Source organism: Lineus longissimus, chromosome 11 (genome assembly GCF_910592395.1).
Source record: "Lineus longissimus chromosome 11, tnLinLong1.2, whole genome shotgun sequence".
Lineage (NCBI taxonomy): Eukaryota > Metazoa > Nemertea > Pilidiophora > Heteronemertea > Lineidae > Lineus > Lineus longissimus.
This window is the reverse complement of record NC_088318.1, coordinates 18,934,761-18,955,232: the sequence shown is the minus strand read 5'-3', so window position 1 is coordinate 18,955,232 and position 20,472 is coordinate 18,934,761. Positions and strand designations below refer to the sequence as shown.

Below are 20,472 nucleotides of genomic sequence, written 5' to 3'. Positions count from 1 at the left end.
GGTTATTTGTTGTGATGGAGGTCGTTCGAAAGGGAAAACGAGAAGTCCAATTTTTCTGCGATGCGCATGCGCTAACTCCCGTTAAATGGCCCATGGGAAGAAGACCTGAGTATTTTGCAGAATTGCAAATCATCACCGTCACGTAACATAAGCCACAGCGTTTTGATACACGTGCTAATCAAACATGTAACATGGCGTTCTTGTTATACAATTGCCAGTGCGTCTGGTCTTATAGTCATGACAGTAAGGCTATGTTTGGAAGTAACGCCGACCATAGCAACCCAGCCGGGCCCTCCCGGGGCACGGCACTTTCCAGCAAAATCATACCGTAGTGTGTGCCGAATTTTGACACACATTGAGTATTCTAGTAACCGCTATACGTGAAGACATTTTTCCTTGACCAACCGCTACATACCTGAATATCTATCTCAGTGTGGTCGACCAACACTTTAATCTCTGTGACGTCCTATATGGTCTTGTTGTCAAGATTTACCAAGTCAATACCTTTATCTAATATCAGGGGACACATAGCACATGATATAATTATCAATGCAGTTAAAGGTAGATTGTCCGCTAAGAAGTTCTTCGACATATACTGGTTTAGATAGTCATCAACGTGTCGATTTTGCTTGTGAAACATAGAATTCAACATCAGCTTTATTTGTGATGTTAAATATGGTTTTAATACGCTATTGAGATGAGCGTGACCTCTTTAAAGTTTATGACTGTTTTTAATTCGTTCAAAATAAAGCGTGCATTGGTCCCTTTTAACACGAGATACGACTGTAATTACCTGATAACAAATGTATGGGAGAGACGTGTTGTCAAATCAAGAACTACAGACAAGATGGCCGCGCAATAACATGACATTTCGGTGTTTAAGGAAGTGATTTCAAGGTTTTCCGACAAGAACATTTCATAATAGTGATCATGATATGTGGATCCATAATTGGCTAGAGTGATCTATTTCATCATGTGAGAACTACGACCCGGCCATATTTCGTACTGAAGTAAGTATTCATTAAGTACAGTTGTACAAGCGTACATTGTACATTGTACAAAAGGCAGGACAAGGAGAATCTGATTGGAAAAGGTACGTCATACTCTGGCCTGTTTAGAGAAGACGGCCTATCTTTAAGGTTGTAGCAGGTGGAGAAACAAAAAGTGTCCAAATTCTGTATATGTCTAAGATAAAGCGTTTTTTTACATATGCTGTAAATTTTAGCACGGTGGGTAGTTGAATCATCAAACAGCCACAGCATCTGTAGGATGCGTTAAGAATCACAGTGATTTATAAGTTTATTTAAAGCTGTGTCTTAACATTTAGCCTCAGGAATAACGGCACAAAACCTGCCATGAAACAATCGTAGTTCTGTACGAATGTTTCATGGCAGGTTTTATAAGTAACTATTCTTATATATGATTGGCTACCATCAATATTACGTCATCAACAAGTCGGAGCGCTTAGATTTTACTGATTGCACGCGTTAGCACATAACCAAGGATTTTTCTATTTAGTAAGGAAGCGTGAATAAACGATGACCAAGTGACCTTTATATGAACTCATGCTGGCACCACATATTCGAGCTGTTTCTAAGAGACCCCTGCAAAGATGGGATGAACATAGTCCTTTTCTGACTAAAAGCCCTTTGCCAACCTCCTGTCATGACTGTCACCTTGTTGTGACGAATATTCATGTATTTGCAGGAGAATTATGTCAGTACATCCTGTCGAAATGGTAGAAAACATTCAGTCGGAGGTTGGTGGGACCAAGTGCACTTGTGCCGGGTGTGGTCAGGGTAGAGATTGCGAGAAACGGAAGATGGAGAAGCAGCCAGCCCGCAGAGGAAGCAGGAGGCCATCTAATGCTAAGATGCAGGTATGAACAGCATGGTAATCAAGGCAAATACTCCTTTTGAAGGCCATTTTAAGTTGGAAGCAATGATGTGCCTTTGTACTACGGACGAGTTTTGTATTTTTAGGACGGAACACTATAAAGCTACCCTCGGATAATCGTTACCCAAATCTCCGAACGCTTTAGTCCTTGTTTATAAATGTGTCAACATGGAATGTTTTGTTCGGGAAATGTTAAAGGGTCCTATTTTTCAAATATTACTTTAACTGCATTTCCGTGGGCTGTGAACATGTCCCACTATACTACCTCCTGTTCCTTACAGTAGGCCGAGCTCAGTGCAGTCAATATTGTTGCAATGGAGAGCGGCCCATGGAACCACAACAAATCGTCCTCATCACAGCCGTGTTACACGGACAGAGATTCGGTGATTCCGAAATCGGTCTTTTGAGGACAAAGTCACAACCAGAAAGCAGTTTCGCTTTAAGTTGTGCACATGAGTGTTCTCCCTTTGTACACATCATTACACTTTCCAAGTCTTTGATGACAAAATGGAGTTGGTAAACATCAGGAAACCTTTGCAAATATTATCGCCGGTCCCTACTTTGATTGCGGTTTGTTGTGTATAAAGCGGTGTTGGACAATAAGTGTATTCTCTTGTGATGTATCAGTCATGTACAGATCTGGAATCGAGTGCATTGGCGTTTTCTGTGTTTAGTTCTGACCGAGTTTTATCTCGTTAGCTTTTCTGCAGGACGGTTCGCTTGATTATTGCGTATTATCGATTACTCCCGTTTCCCACCAAATTGCGTAATTTTGTGGTGTTGATTGGCTATCGATGGTTGTCAAACTTGGAAATACTCAGTTCGTGCATGTGCCATCAGATGCTGCCCTGTCTTTCCGAAAGCTGGCCACTGGATGTTGGATACCGCCTCTTGTTTTATCACCGTCTGGTTCTTTCAGCTGATCTGCAACTTTTAAGTCAAGTTAGACACGGTAAGGACACGGAACATTCGCACACGACCCTCTAAAGTCTGACTCATAGTTAAAGAGTTAATTTGCGTCTCTGTTCCAGGAAATATTCAAAGAATGCAAGATGGGAGAAATCTACGATACTTACATCACCCGGATGTACCAAGCTCCAAGCATCGCACTCATGTCTCTCCTTCTTGTGTATGGTATAACATTGACCATACTCTTTAATGTGTCTGGAGAGGTAGGTATCCAGGCTCCATTCAACTCTGAAGGATGAAAACATTTCTAAGTCCAAACATTTTTTTCACTTTTGTTTTCTGCTCAAAATGAACCAACATCATCAGTCCCAAAACTTTTTTGACTTTGAAAAGTTTTCAAAATTTTGGCTTTTTTTCTACTAACCCTTACCCTAACCCGGAAAAAATTTCTAAGTCAAAAAATATTTTTCACTGGTTTTTTGTTTTCTGCTCAAAATGAACTAACATCGTCAGTCCCAAAACTTTTTGGACTTTGAAAATTTTTCAGAATTTTGACTTTTTTTTCGTCGGGAAATCTGTACCTTGTGATCTCGGAGGTGTTCAAAGTCTTGGGTCTCTCAACCATACCTTAATCCGTCAACACAAATGATGGATAAATGGGGTGCACATCTGTGTAATATTTTGTGGGCAGTTGAAATTGAGGTCAAAAAGGAAATGATCGGAAGCCTTTTACCATTTCGCCCCTCAATTTCACCAGGCCATAAAGGATTCCGATGAGACTGTTGTCAATTTCCCGGGGGTCCGTAATCGGAACATCAATCTGAATCACCACAATACAATTCATACTTTGTCCTTCCGCGCGGTTGTCTCCTCAATAGATGCCACAGTCACCTCTTCGTGAAAAGGAAATACAAATTCGCATCTTTTGAAACAATCCAATGTTGACAACCTTCCTCTTCCAGAGTGTCACCGAGAAGTTAAAGATCAATATCGTGCTTGCCGTGTCAGTCTGCTTGGCCATCATTGGTGTGATAATCGTGTCGATCAGGAAGGTGTACGAGCGATTCCACAAGGTCATCACGGGGCTGGTGTGGCTGATCATGATCGGGACTGTCTACCTCTACACAGGCTTCTTCCCCAGGACCAGTCACACTTCGCTTGATGATGTTCCGATGGTGGCATACACCATCTTCGTCACTCACACAATGCTGCCTCTGAGGAAGAGGTGAGGGCTCCTTTTGTTTACTATGAAAGTGAAGGAAGTACATGTAATGTTAAATAGTTTTAAATTTCGTCTCATTTCGTCGTGATAATTTCTCTGTCACGAACATAAATGGTATTCTCTCTTTGCAGGTATGCACTGATAGTTGGTATTTTCACGGGAGCAGTCGGCATCCTTGCCTCTGTGGTGATAGGCATGGTCCGCGATCATCAACCAACCGTTGCTAGGCAGGTATGGCGATAGGTTCCACACAGGGCATGCCAAGTTGCAGTATATACATTCATCTTTGTACACGCACATGTAGGCTTTGATGTCTGTAATGTCTTTAAAGCAAAGAAATGTTTATGTTATTTATTTCAATTGCTCCAAGATTTCAGTGTTGCAGTAAATGTTTGTGTAAGCTAATTCTTCAAGCATAATTCATTCCTCCCATTTCTCTTTAAAAGGTCATTGCTGACATTGTCATATACACATGCGTGAATGTTGTGGGGGTGTACCATAAACTGTTGACTGACACCGCACACCGATACACTTTCCTGGAGACGAGGAATTATATAAAATCACGGGCAAGCTTTGGCGAGCAGTGGAGGAGACAGGCACGTATGAGATATTCTAGTTGGCAGATCTAAAACAGTTTCTAAGACCGTTCATCACAAGCATAGACGTAATATGACTAACACGGCAGCCCCAATAGAATACTCTATCATTCACTGCGTAATCGACGCAAACGCCAGAACACCATCAGTCTTGACCAGCAAGTGCTTTAACATCAGCCACATTACTTTTATAGAACGACCTGAAATCCATGTTACTAAGGAAAGTGATGCCTGGGTATCTGGTGGATTCCATACAAGGGCACATCAAAGAAGAGGTTGATGACAGCGACGCCATCTTGGATACTAGACCTAAGCAGTTCCACGATCTTTTTATCAAGTCTTGCCAAAACGTCAGGTAGGGTTGAGTCCATGGCGTGACCGCTGTCCATGGGATTAGAGGATGCCTCATTCATACCTGTATCCGCGACCTGTATTGGGTCTTACTTTTTGTTGGCTACACAAGTCAAGATTTCCCTCAGATTCTTTCGGAATCTCTCGCAAGGGATAAGGTACATATAGAAGTTGCACGCATGATTTAACGTACCGCACATCAAAGAGACTTTATAATGTATTACCCTCAGTGAGATTAAATGTGGGGTCAGGTTCGCCGATCGATAGATTCCCTCCCAAATAATGGAATATAAGGCGCTGGGCGTCAATAGAATCAGGAACATGGAAGTAGTCATCAGAAGCATTCTCGTGATTGAGTCTTCCCCTTTTCTTTTGGTTGAGGTTTCACCAGAGCGGCCGAGACTTTGGTGTCGGCTTCTCCGGAATAATGAATACACAATCAGCGCGTTGATTATGCCAAGAAGGAGCCACGGAATACAGACATAGAAAATTGTCTCAACGAGTTCAATCGTTTGATTAACAGAGACATATTTCCCCAAAACATAACAGTTGAACTTGGGATGGGATGGGTCTTCGGTGTAGCTATAGAATACCATATTAGGCACCGAAAGGGAAAAGAACGAAAGAAAAATAATGGCAAAAAACAATCGAGCTTTAAAAAACGTGCACCAAATGGCGACCTTGAGTGGGTAAACTACAGCCACCAGTCGCAGCAAGGCTATATAAAGGAGTGTCCACGAAGACATGTTTAATGCCGTCTGGACTACTGCGAACAAATGCTTGCAATAGAAATAGCCAATTTTCCTTTTGACGTAGATCGGTGACACATACCAGAGTTGAAGTGAGAAATATTCAATACAAACTGTCATGTCGATTAATGCCAACATCCTGATACAGAAACAACTGCTGTTGTGCCTGAAATCCTTCCGGCTCATCACCAGAAAAGATAAGATATTGTTGCATAAGCCTATAACTGCGATCACGGCGCCAATGGCCTGTTCTGTTCCAAGAGAACTGAAGAGATAGATGGCATCATCAAAAACATCGCCAGAAGTTGTCATTCTGATGAAAATAACTGACTGAATATGTAGAACTGACTACATATTGACGTTATTCCTCAAGTTGCGAAGTTGCAATCCAACATATCGTTTTCATAACTAGGTGACAATGATTCTACGTGAATGCGGTCGAAATCAAACTTCCCCTCACCTCTCGTGCGCGCCCTGTGAAGCCTTCGTTTGAGTACCGGCGTCTGTAGTCCGTTCAGGCTGCCGATATGAGGGATAGACTTCGTCTATGGCGTCTGTTGGAGAGCGAATAATTGTTATTATTCACAATGTGATCTTATTTCTGTTCCTGAAAAGTTGTTTTCAGTGTATTTTCTCCTTGAAATCGATCACTTCAGGTACTATTACTGTGCATACCTAGCTAAATTAGTGTCTAGTTTCGTCTCTGATGACATTTATTTCGTAAAAATCGCTGTTTTTTTCTAAAAAGGTGTTTTTGTGGTCATTTTGGCTGTTTATTTCGAGGGTACGGTAGGAGGTCATCGTTCACTCGATAACTCTTTTTAAAATGAAATAAAAGCGTTTTAAGATACATGATATGAATTGATATTAATATTCGTTAAGTGGGATTGTCGGTGGACGTTCATTGTTGAACAGTTGTGCTGGAATTACGAAAATATATCGATATCGTTGAGAGTTCATTCATTAGGGGCCTGTTCTCAATTTTCCTTACAACGCCTCTAGCACTGGGCAATTGCCACCATCTTGAAAAGCAGTGCCGCGGATGGCTATCGCATCGCCACTACGCATGAGAACACGATGGCTGCCCTGCGCTGCATTGATAGTTCGTAATAAATTCACATAAAAACACACCAGAAGATCTCCGATTTTATTTACAAAGATCATATTTTGTTATTTATTGATAAAACAAGCCATTTTACCACAGCAGGTGACACATTAGGCCTGAATAAGACTTTAGAATTTGAAGTGGTGGTGACGATGCCGATATCCAAGATGGCGGAATTATACCAGTGGTCAAATCTCATCTATTTTGGGTAATTGCATCATTATTTCTTTTTGTGATTGGTGATTTGTAAAATTGAGAATGATTGAAAAATCAGTATTTTTTCACCCAAAGGCATGAGTGAACATTTGATAAGTTTATTGTGATTTAATTGGTAATTTGGTCGACATTTTGACAATTATATTTAGCAATATTTCGATAAATGCGGACCTGCTTCTTCCTCTTTTCGTAGTGACGGTGTTTCGATAACTCAGGTCAGTTTCACGGCAAAAATAAGTGGTAGTTTTGAAATTCGAATGTGCATTTATTGATGTAACGATAAAGTACATTTCCGAGAATAATTAGTGAAAGTTTCAGTAGGTGTCGATTTTTGTAAAGTAGTGTATAGGCGATGGATTGGCTCAGCCATGTGCTCGTCGTGTCAGCGGGGCGCAAGCCGTCATGGGGGATGTAGGCTACACTACAATGCACGTGATTGATGGTTGAACATTCACTCTCGTTGACAGTGTATTATTGAAATATTTGATTGTGATGATGGTGTATTGTACTAGGCCTTGCATGCTCCCAACGTGTGGCATATTTCACATTGATACTACCAGTATCAATTACAAAAAAATAGATTGTGAGTAACAATAGGCCTACAATACAATCAATCAATGCTACATGTCATGAGGGTGGGAACGGGGAAGGGGGGGGGTAACTGTCTCGACGTCCCGTTAGGAAAAAGGCTTATCCCGTTTCCCAATATGCAATTTTAGCTGAATCGTGACGCAAAACACGGCTTGTCTCGAATCCCGCTAAAATAAGGGTGTCTATCCTGAATCCCGACAGTTATTTTCGGCCCATCCCAGTGTCCCGAAAATACCCGTTCTCCCCCTCATAAATAGTAGACCATATTGTCACATTGATGTTTTCTTTCATTAATACAGTTAGACTTCGAGATCTACATTTTCGACAAAGGCCTGGTGTAAATTACGTACTTAATGAAGGTAATATTAATTTCTTCAAATTTGAAGCATGACGTTAATGGGGTACCAGCACAACTTCATTGACTGCTACGTGGCGCTGGTGGTAACTAAGGTATTGCATCGCTCATATCACTTGAAAAAAACATTTACCCTAGTTACGACCAAAGCTGCTTAGCAGAGGGCGATACCTCATCAGGAGCGCCACAATCATATCATTGGTGTGAAAGCATTTGTATGAAGTTTTTCAGTTCTCAATGTGTTCAAAACCTTAATTGTGAAATTGTGCACTTCGAATTCAAATTTACGTCACTACGTTAGTTTGACATCCATTGATGTCACGGTAATTTCACTGTTATGCTGTGCTGCTTTCAGGTTTAATGACACGAATGAGTACAAGTACATTACATATTTTTTTACGACGAAGGCCTTCTGTAATTTCATACGCTTCTTACGGTTAGTATTGATTCATAATTTCTAGTAAAAAAGTTAATTTTGAAAGTGAAAAATATGTTACAATACAATAGACCTGCAAATACCATATACGCAAGTTTTGAACAAATATCACACATATTCCCCAGTTGACTTGTGATGATATTGATAATGGTGGTGGTGGTGTTATCATGTACATGGCTTCTAACGTAGTAAATGTTTTCTTTTCAGCAACATTCAATAGATTTATTTACTGTATTATCATTTCGACCAAGGCGAATTCGACACTTCAATTACACAAGGTTAGTAACTTTTGTTCACAAAATCCAAATGGAGGCAAATACAGAACAATCAAACTTAGTCATTCCAGTCAGTTACTGAAGCACAGTGAAAACTGTCGGGAGCAGTGCAACTGATGGCATGTCAAACTTCCAGTGACTGTCCCTGTCCATATATTTCAAGACAGTACAAATCTTGTAATCATTTTGTTTATGCAATGTACGTTATTATGTATCATTTCAGCACAATCAAACTTAGTCATTCCAGTCAGTTACTGAAGCACAGCGAAAACTGTCTGAATTAGTGCTGCTGATGGCATGTAATTACTCTACTACCACTACCAGTGACAGTCAATGTCCATATATTTTCAAGTGTGCGAAATTAGTACTCGTCTACTTCTTAGTGTTATTTGAATGCAATGTATGTTATAAAAATATTTTTTCAACACTATATCAACATTCTCATTCCTGTCAGTTTCTGAAAATCAGCTAAAGCAATCGCTACCAATGCAGCTGATAACAGCAATTCTTTTTGTTCCCAATGCCCATCCATGACAATATATTTCACGCATGTGACAAGCATGTGACAATCATGTAATCGTCCTGTTTTTTGTGTTCTTTTCATGCAATAAATAAATTCAGTATTTTCAAATCATTGGTGCTACAAAACTATTCTCATTATAGATTATTCATATTTTATAAAATGCTGTCATGTCAAATTTTGTGTCCTATAAATCATTATGAAGTCGGCATTTTATATACAACTTTTGTACTCCTCCTAAATAAACATACAAATCTTGTTTTATGTAAACTTTGTATATGTGACCCGTCACAGCAAAACCAGGCGCATGTCGCTCTGAGCTTGGCAGGTTGAGACGGACTGTTTGTTCATTTATCTATTGTCTGCCTTTTGTAAAATATGAGCACATCAATTTCTTCCATTATCTCCTGGTGTCATTTAGGCTCATCTTCTGTGCGACATGTACCTGGTTTTGCTGTGACGGGTCACATATTCTATAGATATACAACACTCTAATGTCACAATGCCTCTCTCACTCGCTTTTATATAGCAAGATGTATGAATAAACATGACACACCAACTATGTACAAAATTGCTAACAAACTGCACCATTTGTCAGTACACCACATGAAATACAGAGATATGTCTTAATTCTAATCTTTCATTAGCGACACCATTTCTTACCAGAGTGCCTCCTTCATTCATACATCTTGTACTTTAACTCAAGATACCCATCTTTGAATATTTTTAGTATACCAAGTACTACAATGTCAATGTATTGAAGTCATGTTCTTGTAGTGTTATTGGCTTTCTATTATCTTGTCAAAATACCACTTGGTTCTCGCAAAATCTCAATAAAAACAAATGCTATTGCATGTATTGCATATTCTAACAGCTATCCACTGTATCGATTTATCCATCATCTGTACTATTTGTCACAAAAATGTTATATTATGTAAATCATATTTCATTACATAATGCACACTGCCAATTACTGCTGAACCATTCATATGTCATTTAAATAAATAATTTTCAACTTTTTAAAACCGTCTTATAGTACTGTTCTTGTCACTTAGCTGAACCAATTGCTCTATAGCATGAAATTTCCAGAAATGCCCCAGGGACTGAAAAGTGCTGTTTTAGCAGAGAGGTGTCCTAAACTGAGAAGTCGAGTTGAATGGAAACAACCAATTTGGAACCAAAAACTACTGTCCTTATTAAAGAGGTTGTCCTCAATAGAAAGGTGTCCACAAAAAGTAGGTCCACTGTATATGAAAGTACAAACCCTGGTACATGTAGTGACATCATCTACTCCTCGATGTGGACACCTGCAAATGCAGCGACAATGTCACATCAGTTATTTAATTCATCGTCCTTTGTGCAGATGGCACCACCCATCAAGCATGTTGGTGACGAATAGTGTCGCAGCATTTCGTCACCGAGCTTACACGAAAATGCACTGTCATTCATTCAGCCATAAGTGCAAGACTGTAGGGTTGTTTCCAACCAAAACATGTTCGAAATGTGTCAAGCATTCGGAACACCCAAAGACTGATTAGAGAAGTCAAAATTGAATGGAAACAACCAATTTGGGACCAAAACCAGTGTCCTTATTGGAAAGGTTGTCTTTAATAGAGAGGTGTCTACTAACGGAGGTTCCACTGTACATAATGTAGGAACCCTGGTTGTGACATTGTCCACTCCTCCAGCTGCACACCACCAAATCCACAACAATGTCACACCAGTTATTTAGTTCATCATGCTTATGGTCATTGTACTTTCATCTTATGTAAAATGTAACTTTTTACACGGTTTCAATAAACGATTTGTAATTTGTAATTTGTAAATTATAAATTTCACTAATAATTTGACGCCGCCAATTCCACTGGTCTTCGAAATACGTAAGCTACACTGCTGACGACTATGACACTCCTCACAAACCACATTGTGAATCAGACGCCGATAGGCTTGTATGATATTGTTATTGATTCTCCACAGTGGCCTGAAATAGCTTAATTCAAAATATATAAAACATTCTAACCCTGACAGTCTATTACTGTATATACAAATATAACGGAACTTTTAAACTACGTGATGAATGTTATTTTTATTTAGAATGAATAATATGCATGTATTGACCGTATACCCTTTGGCGATCGCCTTGGATGATGAATTTTCAAAATGTTATTGCCAAAACGATTTGGCGTGATGTCCAGAAATATATGCATAACATGTTTTAAAATTATGTTGAACTTAAAATTCTTGCCATATTTTGATTTTTGCAGCATTTTGTACGCTGACATCGTCAAATTTACTCCCCTGACGGCAAGTTTGACACCCATGGAGCTTGTGCATGCACTGAATCAGCTGTTTGGAGAGTTCGACCAACTAGCTGAGGTAAAGGTCGTGAAAGTCTGAGGTTCAGCTAAGATAGGTAGTCGGGAGGCTTAGCGATTTTTCATAATTGGTGTTATGTGTCAATAACATACATCTAAAAGGTTGTATCTGCATATTAGTACAGACAGACCTGATGATTCTAAGTCGTAAAAGCATTTTGAGCCGGCATCTCGAATACGTCCACTGCACCGAATCTAAACTCAAGTTTTAACTTTTTCAGCGTCACGATTGCTACCGCATCAAGATCCTCGGTGACTGTTACTATTGTGTATCCGGGCTGCCCGAACCAACAACAGATCATGCCAAGAACTGCGTGCGCATGGGCAAACAGATGATAGGTGTTATTAGGTAAGATTCCAATCAATAATCTACCAATTGCTGTCATCTAAGTTACATTTTAACATACGGAGACTGAGCCTTTCATTTGAAGATCCACCGGTTTCACAGGATCGTTCTCTTTCTACAGGCAAATCAGGAACAAGTCGGGCATTGAGTCGCTGGACATGCGCATTGGCATTCACACAGGAAATGTCCTGTCTGGAATTCTGGGTCACAGGAAGATGCAGTATGATATCTGGTCGAACGCTGTGACGATCGCAAATCACATGGAGTCGTCAGGATTACCAGGGTAGGTGGTAGCCAGCCGATTATCTCCGTACTTGGTGCGTGAGTTTTCCCCCAGCTATCAAACTAAGGCAACTATTATATAATGTCGATTCAACTTATCACCTCAAACTTGAAATAAGAGGCAGATGTGAAACCCCTATTCACTTAATGTCAATGCATAGGCGCTCTTCTAGGTCTAGATAGCCTGTATCGGTTGGTACAGGCGACATGCAGCACGTTAGCATGTTCTCAACCCTGAACCACTAGTCATCTCGCAGCGTGAACTGTATGGTGGCTTGCAACGAGTCGGGCGCCACCAGTGAAGTTCATTGAAAATCGACATTCTTCAAAAAGGACCAAACAATGAGGTAATCACACTCAGGATCGCACTTGATACTCTACCCGTTACTGATTTAAACTGCCATTGGCTCTCATTGTCCTTTCTTTACAGGAAGGTTCACGTTACTCAATCGACAGTGGATAACCTGGATGGCGAATTTCCCCTAGAACCAGGACATGGGGCCGAAAGAGATGAACTTCTGCGGCAGGAGAACATCGTCAGCTATCTTATTACTCCTTCTCCGGTAAGACATCATTTCATACCAAATTCCACATTAAAGGGGTCGCCACACTTTCTGTCCAACACGTTTATCTGACGATGATATACCGATATTGACAGAGCTCCCACTCTGACTTGAATGACAGTCGTCGGATGACAACTTTGAATCCAAATGAGTTTCAGGACATTCCGTTACTTTCCAACACCTCAGTGTACAAAACGTGTTCCCGGTGGCTCTTTCCCATCGCTGTTTCTTGGTCTTATTTTCTTGTTCTTGATGTAATGTGCCGCTTTCATCACCAACCCCTCTTACCTAGGAGGAACTCGGGGAGCATGGCGTCGATGCCGAGTCTGCGGCAGCTGACGAAGAGACTGGGGAGACTACAACAATCAATGGGTCAAGCCCACAGCGGAGCGGCGTGGTGGATGCAGTCAAGTTAACCCGGAGAGAGTCCGTGGCCATGGTCGGAGCGGTCAATAGGTTTGACAGGGACAACAGGGTTTTTGATAGTTTGACAGAATATCTGCTACAAAAAGATATACCGGTAAGCAACTTTCTGTTCGAGCTGTTATTCAGATTCTGTAGTGAGACACGGTGATCCTGCGGCAGGAGGATCTTTTAGACGAGATCGAACCCTGGAGAAACTACGAGTTGGGTTCTTTTGGGAAAACATGCGATCAGATGTGGAGAAGTGATGTACACTGCAAGGCCTGACAGGCTTGAAACATTATAGCAGTAGGCACCCTGCAGCCGAATAGTTCTACAGAACCTGGGAACGGAGTGTCATGGACATCGAGCGGCTGTTGAAGGCGTTCAATCCGGATATAAACATACATTGGTCCTCCAAAGCCATTTCTTTCATCGGTCTGAAGAGAACAGGCATCAAATTCAGTTTGAAGGTGGAGCCCAGCTCACTTCAACACATGAAGAGCTGCATGGACGATCGCCTTAAAACCTACCGTCTTTAACTTCTCTTTTTCAGACACATCTGGGTATTAACCAGCGTCTTCAAGATGTGTTTGACATTGGGAGCAAGGAGATGAGGTTAGTATGACGAGAACAAGCAGAAGGCTTGGCAGGGGATCCGTCGACTGTTTGCTTGAGCAGTGCTCCTTGTTCCGTGTTCGCTTTTTGAGATTTCGACCCGCTACACAGACAATGAAGCCTCTTTTGGCTTACTGGGTGTTCCAATATTATAGTCTGTACTGTGTGAACTATTTCTCTTGTACAGGCACATCACGGCACATGTGCCTTTTGACTGGGAATACAAAGACCAACATTGACCAATAGGGCTAATAAATTCATCTCTACTATACCTCAAATACCTTTCCAGGGAAATAAAGCAAACTGCCTCGAAGGAGATCAACGGGTTGACCCTCGCCTTCCGCCAGACGTACATGGAGCTCGACTACGTCAAGCAGAGGGACATCAGACTGAAGATATCTGTCCTGGTGGCTTTCTTTGTCTTTCTCGGAGTCTTTGCCGTTCAGATGCTACTTCTCAAAAGGTACGAAGAAGAGCCAATTGAGTGTTCAAGAAAGAACCTGTAGAATACTTTACAATCATGTCTTTTAAAGTTCTGTTGAGTCTTTCAACCGGCTTATTGCATTAGAGAAGAGTCGTCCGCGTGATGTAGTGGAAACACCGGTGACTGTCACCTCTGAGGATCCGGGTTCCAGTCCCGGTCGGTCCCGGTACACTCATGGGATAAAGAGAGACCCCGGTGACTGACACCTCTGAGGATCCGGGTTCCAGTCCCGGTCGGTCCCGGTATACTCATGGGATAAAGAGAGACCCCGGTGACTGACACCTCTGAGGATCCGGGTTCCAGTCCCGGTCGGTCCCGGTATACTCATGGGATAAAGAGAGACCCCGGTGACTGACACCTCTGAGGATCCGGGTTCCAGTCCCGGTCGGTCCCGGTATACTCATGGGATAAAGAGAGACCCCGGTGACTGACACCTCTGAGGTTCCGGGTTCCAGTCCCGGTCGGTCCCGGTATACTCATGGGATAAAGAGAGACCCCGGTGACTGACACCTCTGAGGTTCCGGGTTCCAGTCCCGGTCGGTCCCGGTATACTCATGGGATAAAGAGAGACCCCGGTGACTGACACCTCTGAGGTTCCGGGTTCCAGTCCCGGTCGGTCCCGGTATACTCATGGGATAAAGAGAGACCCCGGTGACTGACACCTCTGAGGATCCGGGTTCCAGTCCCGGTCGGTCCCGGTATACTCATGGGATAAAGAGAGATGCAGCGTACTCTCTTCGACACCGTAGGTTTCCTCCAGGGTCAAAATGTAAAGTTTTATAATTGCGTTTTCTTCAGAAATCTTGCCGTCTACGTGACCTTCGGCAGTGGTTGTCTTTTCTTCGCCCTTCTAGGAGGGACGCTGACAATATTGGACTACAAAGTGATCCACTACCGGGAATTCACCCCACCCTGGGTCTCCCACCCTGCAAGCACAGCTGGCTTCAGATATTTCGCCATATTCCTGGTGTTGGCTGCCATATTTACGCTCTCGATCGTTACAGTGGTATGTATTTCATATTGGGCAACCTCTGCCACACGAGGTATGTAAGAGTGTGTACAAGTGCGTTTGGATATTGTTGGCAGCCGTATTCGCAATTTCAGTGTTATAGTGAATACATTCCGACTCATAGTTAGGCCCTGACCCTGTGGCTTTTAACTGCTTTTTTGGTAAACTTGTCTTTAACATTATTGGAAGACAATATTGGAAGACTTGTCTTTAACATTATTGTTGATGCCTTTTCAGGGTAGCTGCGAATACGCTGATCTAAGCTCAGTGAATATCTCCCAGTTTAACAACGCGTTGATGGATAGGTTTGAAAGTGATGGAGTATGCGTCTATCAAACGGTAAGGGGAAATACGGGGCTTTTAAAAAACATTGCCCTGTTATATAAAAGGTTCATCATTGCTATCTAAAAAACAGTGGTCAATAAAGGCTGAACTTGCAGCGGTATTTCCTCGGGCGTTGTCTTGAAGCTGAGCATGGTCAAGACATTGAGGGTCAAGATGCGATGTCCTTGATTCAGGTACTCATCAGTTCGCACTTGGAGTGGGCTTCGACCGGAGTGAATGTCACTTTGACATGGGCGAGATTTCCTGTGCGCAGTAATAGGTCTAGCAGGCCAATAGAAATGGGTTTATTCTTGTCTTCCATTTCAGTACTTCCTCTACAACCTGTTGATATCAATGATTGCCTGCAGCATTTTCATTCGTCTGCTTTTCCCTCTCAAACTCTTCTTCCTGTTGGTGATGATCGGGGTATTCTACGGAATATGTTTCGGACCGTACAGATATGTTTTTAATTTGTTCGACATACTCATCAGCACAGAAGACCTACTACACTTGAAAGTTAGAGGACCCATATACACGTGCTTTCTCTTTGTGACGCTTTTTATACTCAGCCGACAGGTAAGTTTTCACTGAGCTTTCAACATATCCCTCGAACCAGTGTGAATAGCGTCGATGTACTGTGCGATAGAACTTCTTTGGCCGACTTTTGTAACTTAACCTGACTTACTTTGCTCATACCTGTAGTGAGACGCTTTAAAGACATCTGATTTGGACATCATTCGTGTTTTATTTGAAGATCTCGTAATATCACGCTTGTCCGTGAAAGTTTGATTTACACGAACATGTGACATGTTTTTAATAGGTATTCCCTGCATTCCCTGCATTGGCTCAATGTGCAACTCTGTTGGAACGCTATAATGATCGTTTAGCCAGCATTTCTTCCCTTTTCTTACAAGATCGAGTACGATCTCCGGCTCAACTACCTCTGGAAGACAAAGATAGCCGAGGAGGACAAGACTCTGAAACGAGCTGAAACCATCAACACGAGATTATTAGAAAACATCCTGCCGAAACACGTGGCAAAATACTTTCTCAGACCGAACAGGGACCGAACGGTAAGGTAGAAGTAAGAGATGTCTCCCAGGAAAAGGGGTCTCGACTGTGATATTCTGACTGATTATGGTAGATGGTTCGATATAGGCCACGACGTATTTCAATACATCAGATTGAAAAACGCGTGACAGAATCCAAGAATAGGACAGTCCCCATTTCTGTCTTCTACACCGGCTTACGATGCTATATATGAACTAGCAAAGTGGTTTACTGTGACAAGCTTGACGGTGTAGTATGATTTTCCTTTCATTTCATGAGAATGAAATGGGGAAGTTTTATTTCGCCTTCTCACCTAACATTGTGAAACACACACGTGTTTATTCTTCATTTACAGGAGGTCTATCACAGCCATTATGATCACGTGACCGTCATGTTTGCCGCCATTACTGGTTTCCTCTATGAGGAAAACGAGGTTAATGGGATGGGAATAGGAAGCATTAGACTGCTGAACGAAATACTCATTTCTTTTGACAAGGTCAGTTGAGAACTCAACCTCCTCCTCAGGAAGGATCTGTGGTTATCAAAGGAGGGTATTCCCAACAACAACAAAAAGAGCGACCGCCACGCCACCATACGGAGGTTGTCAAACACTTATTTCACTGCGAAACATAACATTCCTTTTTTATACGAGGCCTGTTTATGTCTCGCATGGTTGTTTGAATTCATGACGTCCCGCTGGCACAGTCACCTCAAGTGCTAAACCAGAACATGACCTCATGACTTTCCGACAACTTGGTGTCGCCAACTTCTTGTCTATTTGTACATTTTTGAAGGGGTTGTGGGCCGAGTCAAGGGCTGTTAGTTGGCATACTTTCATGGTTAAAAGGGTCTTTGGTGAATCTAGGGTTCTTTGGTGTGTGAATGCCCTATATCCTCAACTGAACTCTTGCCATCAAACATTAACAATATTCCAATGTTGTACTTGACTTTGTTGCTCAGGCCTCTCTTTTGCTCTCTTATTAGCTTCTTGACAAGATCGAGTACAAATCAATAGAGAAGATCAAAAGTATAAACACGACCTATATGGCAGCAGCGGGCCTTGCCTCTGAGGAAGATGATACGGTGAGAGACACGTCTAGTATTCACGGGGTCCGATCAAAGACAAAATTATTTTATTCGTACGCGGCTTTGCTCATGCATAACTAATCGTGGTGATTACTTTTGCAGTTGTTCAGGCAGGCAGCAGGGGCAACAGCGTATTATGTAATCATCCGCCATCCCTTAAACTATATTCATCTCACTAAGCCGATTAAAATCTTTAAGTTGACACGTTGCTTTCCTTTCCAGAGTCGAGAATTCAGCACAAGTTTACCTAAGATTTGAAACGAAATAATCTGACGCTTTCTTTCAGGATGGCTCCGCTGAGAAACAGGCAGACAGTGCTGCATTGAGCAGACGATATGTGCGTCAGATGGTGCGCTTTGCCTTCGAAATGATGGAAGTGTTGGAAGAAAGCAACAAGGACTCTTTCAATGATAACTGCGCCTTAAGAATAGGTAAGAAGAAAGATTCAACTTAAGTACTTCATGTTACGTCCATGACTAAAAGATTTAAATTCGAATAGATACTCAACCTGAAAATCACTCTACTGCAGGTATAAACCACGGCGAGGTGATAGCTGGAGTGGTGGGTGCGCAGAAACCTCAGTACGATATCTGGGGAGACACGGTGAACATCGCCAGTCGGATGGAGAGCCATGGCCAGAAAGGACGCATACAGGTGGGTGAGGGGCGAATTCTGCTGTTTTCCACTTTCCGTCTGGGATTTAGTTGTCCTTGAACCCCTTTAGTGTGCTCCGCGCAGGGCCACGCGTGCTTCTGCCACGTCATTCACCATGTATGGTGACCGCAGCTTCTCAAGTTGCGGCCCAAAGCTTGTGAAATGCCCTCACGGTTGCGATCGGAAATGCGATGATTCAAGAGGCTTCTGGTTGGAGACTCCTATCTCAGCCAATTGTTTGGGAGAGGCAGCGCACTGAGTGTGGTATAACCACGGAAGGGCGTGCTTTTGTGTATCATATGATAGTGATGTTGTAAACTGAGCAGATTCATTTGATCAGCAATTTATAAATAGTGGTCCTTATCATGATTCCTCTTTCTTCTTTCACCTTTTTTCCAGGTTTCAAAAGACACAAAAGTATTACTTGCCCTCGAGGGCATATCTTGTGACACGCCTCGGGAGATGTTCGTCAAAGGGAAGGGAGACATGGTTCTGTATTTCGTCACCCCTGAAGAACCGGGGCGGTCCATTGAGGAAAATCACGGTGTTGTCGGAAATGGACAACCTAAAGTCGGAATGCAAGCCACTGACAACGAACTTGTGAGTCCCGACTCACAAAATCATGAGCCAAGCGAAGTTGTTACGCAACTTTAGACATTCTGCAGCTCAAGACTAGCGCTATTCAAACCGGGAACTTGCAATTTATGCCGAAATGATGGACTGTGTGGCAAACGCTGTGATTTTACATGCATATTAATATATCATAATTGAAAAGTGATGATTGATTCGACAAAGTGCGGATATAGTTAATGCAGACCTATTGTAAACCTGTCAAATACTCGAGGATTTCACACATGACATCGATTTACAAAGACAAAATCATGTATATTCCTAATTGGAAAAACCGCTAAAAATATTGTGATCTGCTTCGAACGAGTGTTCGAATGCCGTGCGGTGTACGGTGTCTTTGCACGATCGGCCTGACTTCAATCGTGGCTCGTCTCATGGTTTCCCACTGAGCGATACAATGATCGAACGTGATGTATTAAAGATGACTAGGCCATGTACGTTTAGTAACAATGTCAGTCCAATGGGTTATTGAATTTTAAAACAGGCCCCAGACACCGACAGAGTAATATACTCTAGATCAGTCTTGAGGTGACTCCACATAATTTGATTCGTAGGAATGCCACTTAAGCTATTGGTTTGCTAAGCCTAGTAGTGTTCCATAATGTGCTACTCTCTTGGTGTTGATCAGGGCGTATAATAAAGGTGGGGGTTTCAAGGCCGCCGGTTAAACTTCTCAAGTATTCCCACTGATCAGGCCCAATCGAGTCAAAATACATGGTCATCATTGAAACCTATGATTTGTCGGAGAAAGGCCTAGAGATGTTGACAAGAAACGTGTCTTGAACGATTTTACAGTCAAATATACTTAGATTTTGAAGAAGTTAAGGTTCCTGTCACTTGTTTTACACCAGATGATTGAGGATCAGCATGAGGCCGCTTGGGATCACTGAAGAGATTGGCACCGCAATATGAATCTTATCTGATATGGTGATTGCCTTCCTAATGGATGTATGAATACGGAATTCGATAGAATCTATGTGAAAAACTGATTAACTCTACACTGTACGTTAATGATTCGGGCAAAAACTTCCATGTTCTTGCTCTAATTTACGTGATAATAGTTGACAGAAATCAAGTTATCGTCCACGAAGTTCGTGGCAAAATATTTTTGGCACCTGTATGACCTATCGTGGCGAAACCAAGTCTAGAGAGTAAACAAAATAGATAAATCCCTCTGTGCATGAACGAACTTTGTCCACTACGTCCAATTAAAGAGTTAACACGACTCTGTTACACTACAATATTTGGCTGAAACATTCGAATCGACGACCACCACTAATGAACTCCTGCTGGGGGCTGTCGTAACTTTGTACAATGATCCCATGGAAAAATTCACTGTCAAGTGAAGATTACGAACTGATCACACACACGGACCACTTGCGATCTGACATGGCATGTTTCTATACTAATTTACATACTTACCGACAA

The 20,472-nt window shown here is 42.0% G+C and overlaps 1 protein-coding gene and 2 long non-coding RNA genes across 4 annotated transcripts; 2 read left to right on the top strand and 1 right to left on the bottom strand.

Moving 5' to 3' along the window:
* The first annotated feature begins 837 nt into the window (after positions 1–837).
* LOC135495416 (adenylate cyclase type 2-like) lies at positions 838–19,847 on the top strand. Its single transcript, XM_064784028.1, has 23 exons — positions 838–1,010; positions 1,708–1,879; positions 2,928–3,068; positions 3,768–4,030; positions 4,159–4,258; positions 4,474–4,623; positions 4,818–4,978; positions 11,486–11,597; positions 11,818–11,945; positions 12,064–12,225; positions 12,655–12,787; positions 13,080–13,307; positions 13,746–13,807; positions 14,097–14,270; positions 15,090–15,297; positions 15,538–15,639; positions 15,952–16,200; positions 16,539–16,697; positions 17,030–17,170; positions 17,659–17,757; positions 18,047–18,191; positions 18,290–18,414; positions 18,814–19,847. The coding sequence occupies exons 2-23, from the start codon at positions 1,715–1,717 to the stop codon at positions 19,066–19,068; spliced, it is 3,462 nt and encodes a 1,153-aa protein (XP_064640098.1). The 5' UTR covers positions 838–1,010; positions 1,708–1,714; the 3' UTR covers positions 19,069–19,847.
* Positions 2,430–3,771, bottom strand: LOC135495418 (uncharacterized). The gene is made up of 2 exons (XR_010448567.1): positions 2,973–3,771; positions 2,430–2,826 (listed from the first exon to the last, which is right to left on the bottom strand). It is a non-coding gene; the product is annotated as an uncharacterized LOC135495418 (long non-coding RNA).
* LOC135495417 (uncharacterized) lies at positions 8,001–10,246 on the top strand. Of its 2 annotated transcripts, XR_010448566.1 has the most exons (3): positions 8,001–8,426; positions 8,634–8,704; positions 8,925–10,246. It is a non-coding gene; the product is annotated as an uncharacterized LOC135495417 (long non-coding RNA). The 2 variants fall into 2 exon arrangements; XR_010448565.1 differs by lacking the exon at positions 8,001–8,426 and having other exon boundaries at positions 8,433–8,704.
* Positions 19,848–20,472: the final 625 nt, after the last annotated feature.